Genomic DNA, 9,934 nt, shown 5'->3' with positions numbered 1-9,934 from the left:
AAATTTGACTTGATTTTCGTTTGATTTTGCTTCTGAATTTAAAACTAAACTAACATACAAAGCAAATGGACTTGGAATTGAGCCAAATTTGGCATGAAAACCTATACTAACCCTAAAAACAGAATGAAGCTCAAAAATCTATTTTTTTGATATTTTTTAATATGGAAAATAACTAAAAATCCTAAAAAATCAAGATTTTGCCTAAAAGGCTAATTCTAAATTGGATTTTGGATACTAAACTTCCATAAAAAAATTCTAAATTTTATGAGGTGACAGAGAACGGTTAGGCAAAGATTTTTTACTTTTATAGATTCTGGTTTTGACCTATGGTCGAAGCTGGAAAGCTTCGGCAAGTCGGATCAAAATCCGACGACTCTAGGATTTAGGGCAGATTGATAGGTTTCGAGAAAAATTATGAAAAAAATAGCAGACAGATGAGAAAAGGGCTGAAATTCTGAGAAAATGTCCCTTACAAACAGAGTAAGGTTTCCTCTTTTTACAGTTTTAGGATTTGGGTTATGGTTTGGGAGAGAGTAGAGGATTATCATATACCTGGATCTCTGAAATTCTCAGACATGGGAATCTATCAAACAGGGAAATTAAATCCGGAAGAAATACTTAAGTTGTTCTAAAAATTCTCAAATTTTGGAAAACGACAGAAGGAAGGGCTAGAAACAACTTCTATGTTGAAAGTTTTGACATACAGCCTATGGGTTGAACGGCCACAGTGGGTTAGGGTCGGTCTAGACCTTGACAAGGAAAAAGTGAGATTTTCCCAGGGGTTTGGAAAAATCGATTTTTAGCAGGGACAAAACTACTTGAAAAAATCTAAGAAAATACTGGGAAATAGTAGACTCTAATAAGGACTCACTGTATTTTTTTTGAGGAAAATTCGGATCGTTCATCTGGGAGATCTCGGAGGTTTTTGTCTGCTAAAATAAAAATTGGAATTTCTGGAGGGTTCGAAACCCACTATCAATCTTTTATTTATTTATTTATGATAATAATGATTTCAAATTAAATCAAAATTTCTAAAGGAACTAAAGGTCATACAGATCTAACAATAATAAGATTTACAGAATTTATGCACGCAAAAATTCACATGAAATGACATATGGACTTTGTACATAAACGAAATCTATGGATTCTGAATTAAACATTGATAAAACCATGTAAAATAAATAAAATGCATGATAAGACTAATTGAGATACATATTTTTAATTATGAAATGGCATAAAACATAAAACTAAAATGAAAATCAATGGAGGCATGCGTCGATTTTGATGTTAGCTCTCAAAACGAGAGATCTGATCCATCAAAGGGATGGATCGCCACATTTATTTTGCTCATACACATAAGGAATATACTTTTTTTTATACATCCTAAAAACCATAAAAGAAAACTCCACATTATTGCAGATCCAATTTTTTAAACTGGATGCACAACATCCTTACAAACCTAGCATTCACATATTCCTTTTTAATCCCATGACCTTGGCAAAGTTTCGCATAAATTTAGTAAAACAAGCCTCACCTTGGATTGGCTGCAATAAGGGAGAGTTGTTGTTGATTGTTGCAGCAATGGAGGGCTGCAACTGTAGTTATTGAAGGTTGAGGCACTTGGTGGCTATGGTAGAGGCTACTATTGATGAAGGTGGAAGGTTGCAGCAAGGTTGGTTGCTGCCTTGGAGACGCTGGGGAAGACTTTGGCCACCAACAGTGGAGCAACTACAATGGTTGAAGGTGAAGGTAGCTAGAATCGTTTCATTGAGAACGGACTGCAGCTGTTGCCTTGGTGTATTTCCTTGTGGCTGCAATGAGAAGGTAGCACCAGCTACCACCAAGGTTGAAGGAGGAAGTTACAACAAGGCTGATCTTGTTGGTTGAAGGTAGATGGTCTCTACAAAGGGGAGCCAATAGGGAGAGAGAGAGAGAGAGAGAGAGAGAGAGAGAGAGAGAGAGAGAAGGCTTAGGGGGGAAGAGAGCTAAGGTGATTGAGAGAGAGTCCAAGGGGGTTGGCGTGAGATTGATTGGGAGAATATGAAGTGAAGAGGGTCATAAGGGGGCTGGACAAAGAGAAAGGGAAAGAAAGAAATGAGGGAAAGAAAGAAGGAAAGAAAGGATGAAGAAGGAAAGAAGAAAGACAAGAAAAAATAAAAGAAGAAAGAGAAGAGAAGGGAGAAAGGGAGCTGGTCGACCAAGAGGAGAGGGAAGGAAAGAAGAAGAAAAGAAATAAAGAAAGAAGAAAAAGAAAGAAAGGAAGAAAAGGAAGAAAGAAGGAAAAGAAGAAAGAAGAAAGGAAAGAAAAGAAAGAAGAAGAAGGAAAGAAGGGGAGAAAAGAAAAGGAAAGGAGAGGAAGAGAGAGGTGTTGGTCAACCCATCTTGTGGGTCCCACCTCTTCTCAAAATAAAATAAAAGAAGACAAGAAAAGATACATTATTATTATTTTTTTGTTTAAAAAAAATAAAAATATAGATGTACATGAAGGAACCTTCTCAGAGTGGGTTCACTTCCCAAATTTGAAATTCATTTTGAGGATCATAGGGGTAGAATGGTCTTTTTAGAAAATTCTTGAACGAAACGAGCTATTTTTGGCAGTTTTTGAAACAAGCTCAGAATTTGAAGTTTCATACCTCGTTGCGAAGCAAATAAGGTTTAGAATTTAAAAATTTGAGTTTTAAGGAAATCCAAATTGTTTTTCTCAAGAAAAAATTTCCAAATTTAGAATCTTGGGGGTAAAAATGTCAATTTTGAAAACCCAGGGTTTAAAATTGATTTCTGGAAACTTTTAAAACTCAATATGGATTGAAATTTATAAAACTGGTGTTCTGGGCTTCGAAAATGGAATGAGATGTGGTGAAATGTTATGAAATGCTGAGAAATAATGAAAAATGACACGAAATGCTATGCGTAATGCAGACCCTGAATGAAGAATTTTGGATATTGGACTTTAATTAACACTTGTACTGGTTCAAAAAGTGTTAAAAATTGATAAAATTTGTAAAATGGTTCAAGAAATGGTTTTCGGGTTCTACCGGGCCAGAGTGACACTCAAAATTGAGGTTTGAAATGATTTGAACTAAAATGAACTGGATTGAGCTGGGTTCTAGGATTTCAGAACTCAAGTGAATTGACAAGACACTGGCTCAATTGGACTCTCAAACTGAATAACCAAGAAAATATGCCATTTTTAGAGAAATGGTACGAAATGGTCACTAGAGTGAAGTGAATTATAGACTAGAGCTGGGTTTGAGCTGGAACAAAGATCAACAATACTAAGATGAACTAAAATCGAAGCTCAAAAACTAGCTCAATTGACTGGACTCAGCTCAATTTCAGCTGAATGAACTGAAATGGGCTAAAATGAACTCCTAGACACTTGAAAGTGGTTTTGAACTGAAACTAGAGTACTTGAACTCCTGGTGAGCTCAAGCTAGACTCAGGAGAATATGACTGACTCGGAGACACCTGTACGAGGTTCAACCGTTCCTAGCGCCTTTACCAGGGGTAATTGAACCAAAGATCAATTATGTGCTTTAACTTGACTCAAATATCTAAATTATGCTCTATTTTTCCTAGAATGCACAAAGAATCAGGCTTGTGCTATGAAATTTTGAAAATAATGCAAGTTTGAGAAACATGATGTTTGCTTTGGAAAGTTAAAATATGCCGGAAAAATGATTGGAAAAGTACTTGAAATTGGGATTCCTGGGAAAATCATTGAATTTCATTGGAAATCAGAAATTTGCATTGGAAAGTGATTTCTCAGGAAAACTTGAACTTTGGAAAATCGATATTGAGATTTGGAATTGCTTTTATGAGAAAATGGATTTGAGAATCTCGATAAAATCAGAAAATTCATTGGAAAATGATTTTTGAAATGGAAAATGGATTCTCAGGAAAATGGGAACTCTGAGAAAATCAATTTCTGAAAACTTGGGATTTTGAAATTTGAGAATTTTAAAACATTGGAAAATCTTGGTTTGAACTTAGGAAATGCTTTGAAATCTCATTTAAAAATTTGGAATTCTGAGATAATCTAATCCTGAGAAACTTGGAAATTCTTGAGAAAACTGAATTTTCTGAAATTGAAATTAGAAAATGAGTTTAAAAATAATGCAATTTGAATGAAATGAATGAATATGAATTTGAAAGGGAATTTCAATTGAGAAATTGGGAAATCCTTTTGAAGTTTTGAGAAATGCAGTGCATTTTGAAGTTAGCCTAAGTGTGTAGGCTGAATGTGGCTAATACGAAGATCATAAATCTTGGTTTTCTTCGTATTCTGACTATGGCTATAAATACGAATCCCATCGAGTTTATAAACTCCATAATAGCTTGTGCACGTGCCATTCGTGTAAACCATAGTGAATTTGAAATAAATGTGCATGAATCATATATCATATATTGAAATTTACAGAAATTAAACTATATGCAATGCAACCCTATTCTAAACGAGCTCATTTTTGAAGAAATAGTCCCATTTTAGCAGGAATGGTCAGAAATGGAAATGATCTGTTCATTGTGAGCTCAGATGAGCTAGAAATGACTGTGAATCTAATTATTCTGAACTGACCAATGAGCTTGGTTGACTCCAACTGACCAGGGGTCTGGGATGACCTAGGGGTAAAATGGTAAATTTTCTAATGAAAGTGGGTAAAATGGTAGTTTTCTGATACAAACTTGGGGTTTGACTCCTATACTGACCTACTAGGATTGGTACTGCACGAGGAGGGTTGTTTGAAAATGAATGAGGGAAATTTGGGATGTTTACAAAAACAAGGGTGTGTGGCACACTCAGAAAGCTGAGTATATTGCCTGTAACATGGCGGCCACATTTGGTGTGTGGATAAATCGTTTCTTAAATGAGTTGAAATTGAACATTTCAAAAGATCAAATTCAACTATATTGTGACAATAAAGCTGCTATAAGACTAATACAAACAGTAACATATAGCTCTAAAAGTAAGCATATTGAAGTTAAGTATCAATATATTCATGATATGCTTATGAAAAAGGAAATAGTAGTAGACTATGTTCCTTCAAGTGACATGGTAGCAGACCCGCTAACCAAGGCAGTCACTGAGGATGTTTTCACTAGACATGTAAGTCAGATGGGACTCAGATATGTTTTAAGTGGTAAATGAGTAAAGATTACTCAGAAAGTGTGTATGCAAGGTTCCAGTTGAGAACAAGCATATAAACACAGGGGTGAGTAAAGATTACTCAGATAGTGTGTATGCAAGGTTCTGGTTGAGAACAAGCATATAAACACATGAAGTCCCTTATGGCCAAGTGGGAGATGTAAGATCATATGGCCATAAGTGACTGTTGGAGTGTCTATTCCAACAGTCACATTCCAAGAGAAGTGTCTCTTGAATAAACACATTTCAAGAGAAGAGTCTCTTGAGGGATGAAGAGATTTCTCCCAGAAGTTGTGTCCCAAAGTTTGAACTCTCTTCATAGTCTATAAATGCAAGTGAAATAGTGTATAAAACACACAACACAAGATACACAACAATTCATAGCAAGTGAAGAAGAGAGTTGAGAGTTCGGACCCCCTTGGCAATTTCGAGCGTAACTGTGAGGCCTTCATCTCACTATAAATTCGGATCTGTGCAAAATAGCTTCCCTACACAACTTCCATAGTGTGTTTATTTGGACAAATCTACTCACAAACAAAAATAAATTCTTTAATTATGTTATAGGCTTATAATTTCACTTGCTGCACCCGTGTGCACATTAGCATGCAGAAGTGCTTAATCAATGGATATAACACTAACCATACTGACACTAACTGTTGGATCATATTTCAGATCACATCGTTTCACAATCAACATCATGATATGAATCAAAATAGGTATAAGCGCAATAATCACGATAGACAATTGATCAAAACATAAACTGGGAGCAAGCATGTCGAGTTTCACAATATACCAAAATCCAGACACATGCAAATGAACAAACATGTGTAAAGAACATAATATAAACAACAGAAACATGTTAATACTATGTAATAGGCTAAGGCGTACGAAAGTACTCCCCTTACAGAAGATTCACCCCCACATACATTGCAAATAGGGTCTAGCATCCTTTTCCCAGGATATAATAGCCTTGACGATCTGTATCGGTGCACTCCGATGATTGATCGTCCTTCGAAAACAACCTCTAGGAACCGTTGTTGCAGAAGACCCCTTTCTGAGAGAGAGAGAGAGAGAGAGAGAGAGAGAGAGAGAGAGAGAGAGAGAGAGAGAGAGAGCAACAGGGAGAGAGAAAAACCAAAGGCAGGCGACTTCTTCTGTGTATTCGTAACCCCAACCCTAACCCCGTTTTATAACCTACGAACGGTTACAAAACGTAGAAGGGACCTGTTACGAAATACAAGGGGTCGTGACCCATTAACGGATTTATCCGTTATCCATTTTTCATAACCCATAATATGATCCAAACAAAAGACGAAAAACCGGGGCAAAAAGATTATTGGACTCTCATTGGATATGGCCCTACAGGGCCAATTACCCGAACTTGAACCGACCTGACGGCAAGCTCTTGTATGTGATAGTCATCCCACTTCTTTGTTCTTTGAAACAAGTATAAGAGCTTCCATGTAAGTTATAAAGCCCACAAAATTCTTAAAACTCTTCAATATGGGACTATTCCACCTCATCAAGTGCAAACATACTCCAAAAAGGAGTGTCCCATAGTTTTCCATTATTTGAATTCTCTCCTTTCCTCTGCTTACACCCAACACTAACATGATTCCGTACTACTGAATCCTGCTGACTCTCGCAGCAATCGATCCAGAAGAAATGCTGTCATCATTGCATCCATCTTGGTGCCATCAGCAATACTGCTTCTTGGAGCTGTATCTCTGCTGCTATGGAGAAGGAAGGCAAAACCTTACAATAAAAGTTTGTCAAAAATGTATTAGTGGCATGAAATTTATGTGCAGGTGATGGAGAAATAGAGGACATGGAATCATTGATTTTTGGCTTGGGCACCATAAGAGCTGCCACCAACAGCTTCTCTGAGGCAAATAAGCTTGGGGGGTAGGTGGTTTTGGTCCCGTTTACAAGGTACTTGTTTGTAGTCATTGTGAAGTACTAAGGATGGCACGCCTTTGTGTGAAAATATGAGCCCCCCATTGACAGAGAAGTTTCTCTTTGTAGGGAATACTGCCTGGAGACAGAGAGATTGCAGTGAAAAGGCTTGCCAGAAACTCTGGGCAAGGAATAACAGAGTTCAAGAATGAGGTCCGTTTGGTAGCCAAACTTCAGCACAGAAACCTTGTCAGGCTTCTTGGTTGCTGCTTGGAAGGATCAGAACAGTTGCTCGTCTATGAGTTTGTTCCCAACCAAAGCCTGGACAAAATTTTGTTTGGTAAACTAACTAATTAACTCTCTCTCTCTGCATCTAGAACTATGGCTTTTTTGGAAGATGCGTTCCTTGGAATTTTGTACCGCAATTGCTATATTCGATCTAGTTCTTTCAACTGAGATGATAATATTTTCTGCTTCCAAGCGCAACTAAGTTTTGTTTGTCGTTTTGCTTATTACAGATCCACTTAAAAGTGCACAGCTAGATTGGGCAACACGAGTCAAGATCATCAATGGTATAGCAAGGGGGCTCCTATATCTTCATGAAGATTCTCGTCTCAAGATTATTCATAGGGATCTAAAAGCCAGCAATATCTTATTAGATGTTGAGATGAACCCTATGATTTCAGACTTTGGTACAGCAAAACTTGTTGGGATAGATCAAACACATTATGACACGAGTATGATCGCTGGAACCTAGTAAGTTTCTTATATGTGTGTGTGTATGGAGAGAGAGAGTTAAATTATAATAGAAATTGACCCAACATGGTCCCTTGAAACTGCAAAGCCTAGCTACAGCAAGCATAAACCTAAAAGCCTGGCAGTAACTTCTTTTATTTGGTTGGCAGTGGTTATATGGCACCAGAGTATGCAATGCGGGGTCACTTCTCTGTTAAATCAGATGTGTTCAGCTTCGGGGTTTTGTTATTAGAGATTCTCACTGGTCAGAAGAATACTTTTTCCCAACAATCAGCATTTGCTCAAGACCTTCTTGGCCATGTAAGTGCATGTTATATCAATGGGTTCATAAACAACTTGGCTTTAGCATTCGATATTTTCTGTTAATTCTCAAAGGTTATTGCTAAATGATGCAGACTTGGAGGCTTTGGAGAGAGAACAAGACAACAGAATTGATGGATGAAGCATTAGGTGAGTCATATGAAGGAAATGAAGCATCAAGGCTCATTCAAATCGGATTGCTATGTGTTCAAGAAGGTGCAGCAAATAGGCCAACCATGTCTTCAGTTGTTCCCATGCTTAGTAGCAGTTATATGACTCTTCCAACTCCTTTTCTTCCTGCATTCTTTATTGAGAGGAGTACAAGTGACAACGATTTCAAGTAATGTAGGAGCCCGATAGGATCGATGACTTTAAACCATTTTCATTCTTAAAAGGTCTTCAGAAATGCCTATGCCAACTTGTTTGGTAATGATGGCTGTTTTGTATATGTCATTATTTTGCTTTATATGACTTCCAACATCTCTAATAAGGATTGATGAAGCTTGAATGAAAACTCTTCTAACGTCATTTTTCCATCACATGGTTGGAAAAAACTGCAAAATTAGTACATTTTACAAGCACCAAAACTAGTTGGAAGGTCCATGGCAACAGATTCCAGATTCTAACATGACTAGTGACGGCAACTACATGACATTGAAAAGCACGAAAACCCAACTAGAGTGATCCAGATGATTAGGAGCTTCAGGGGAAAGTCTGCCTATGTTTTGTTTTTTTGGATAATCAAGCTAGATCCTGCAATATAATTTGAACTCGATCCTTCAGTTAAGATAGTACAACTCGAATTGGTCCAACTATCTTAATTGAAATTGTTATGTTTAAGACATCAAATGGGTTGTTGATACAATTGAGATTTGTTCCAACTACGCTTCCCAATGAAACCAAGCGTAATGCTTCATTGTGAACGAACTGCATGGCAAAAAATGGGTTGATGATGCACAAGGTATAGAGATGGGGTGGATGTCTTCCTCAGAAGAGACCACAAGCAATAAGAGACAGGAAGAAGGAGAAAGACCAGCAATGTTACCGGCCCTTCCTAACTCCAATTTGTACACAATTATATAACCATATACCATAACTCTTGGAATAATGACTGCAAAAACCACTAATCGCATTATGATTGACGTGTACCTCAAAATTTAACCAAAATATGATGAGGGTTAGCTATAACATAAAATTACCCTGCATGATAACTAAGCAAATTAATACACATAACTCATGCTGATAATAGTAATATACAATCATATGCTCGCCATGTAATCAGTGAAGAATTTAAAGAAAAATTGCAACGGCCGCAGGCTCGCCTCTCTCGCCCTCCACCTTCGATCACCCTGGGATCTCCCTCCACCTTTCATCTTCAACCGCTTCCCCTCTCAAGCTTTCGATTCCCCTCTTTAAAAAGAGGCACTCAAGCCTCTTCTCGGCATCCATTCCATCCCACTCGAAGCATCATCCATTATCCAGCATCCTCCATTACAATCCAGTCTCCATTTCATGATCTCCTCTTTCCCCTTTGCCTTCCCCTTCCTCCCTCTGATGGAGAAGAAAGAGAGAAAGCTTTTAAAGAAAATAACAAAAAACATGAACAATGTAAATGAAGAATTGCAAATCCTTTCATGATTTTTTTCTACGGTGGAGACTAAAATTAATGCCAAAATTTTAAAATTTAAAAAAGCATTTCAAGTTTGGGAATACCTTGAGAGGATGTATACCTCAAAAGATTTATTCCATAAATATTATCTTTAAAAAAGGGTATTGACTCCTCGACAAGGGGAAATGTCTATTAGAGAATACTTTGCCGAATTATCATCCATTTGGGAT

General features: G+C 37.2%; 1 protein-coding gene across 1 annotated transcript; it reads left to right on the top strand.

Moving 5' to 3' along the window:
- Positions 1 to 1,629: 1,629 nt before the first annotated feature.
- On the top strand, positions 1,630 to 8,609 carry LOC149834749 (cysteine-rich receptor-like protein kinase 44). Its single transcript, XM_090009446.1, has 7 exons — positions 1,630 to 1,878; positions 6,792 to 6,891; positions 6,952 to 7,031; positions 7,169 to 7,379; positions 7,558 to 7,795; positions 7,945 to 8,095; positions 8,191 to 8,609. The coding sequence occupies exons 1-7, from the start codon at positions 1,630 to 1,632 to the stop codon at positions 8,437 to 8,439; spliced, it is 1,278 nt and encodes a 425-aa protein (XP_089865572.1). The 3' UTR covers positions 8,440 to 8,609.
- The last annotated feature ends 1,325 nt before the right edge of the window (positions 8,610 to 9,934 follow it).

Source organism: Nuphar pumila, chromosome 6 (assembly GCF_984573655.1).
Source record: "Nuphar pumila chromosome 6, dmNupPumi1.hap1.1, whole genome shotgun sequence".
NCBI classification, from domain to species: domain Eukaryota; kingdom Viridiplantae; phylum Streptophyta; class Magnoliopsida; order Nymphaeales; family Nymphaeaceae; genus Nuphar; species Nuphar pumila.
The sequence above is the reverse complement of the archived record's forward strand: the minus strand, read 5'-3'. Positions and strand labels throughout refer to the sequence as shown.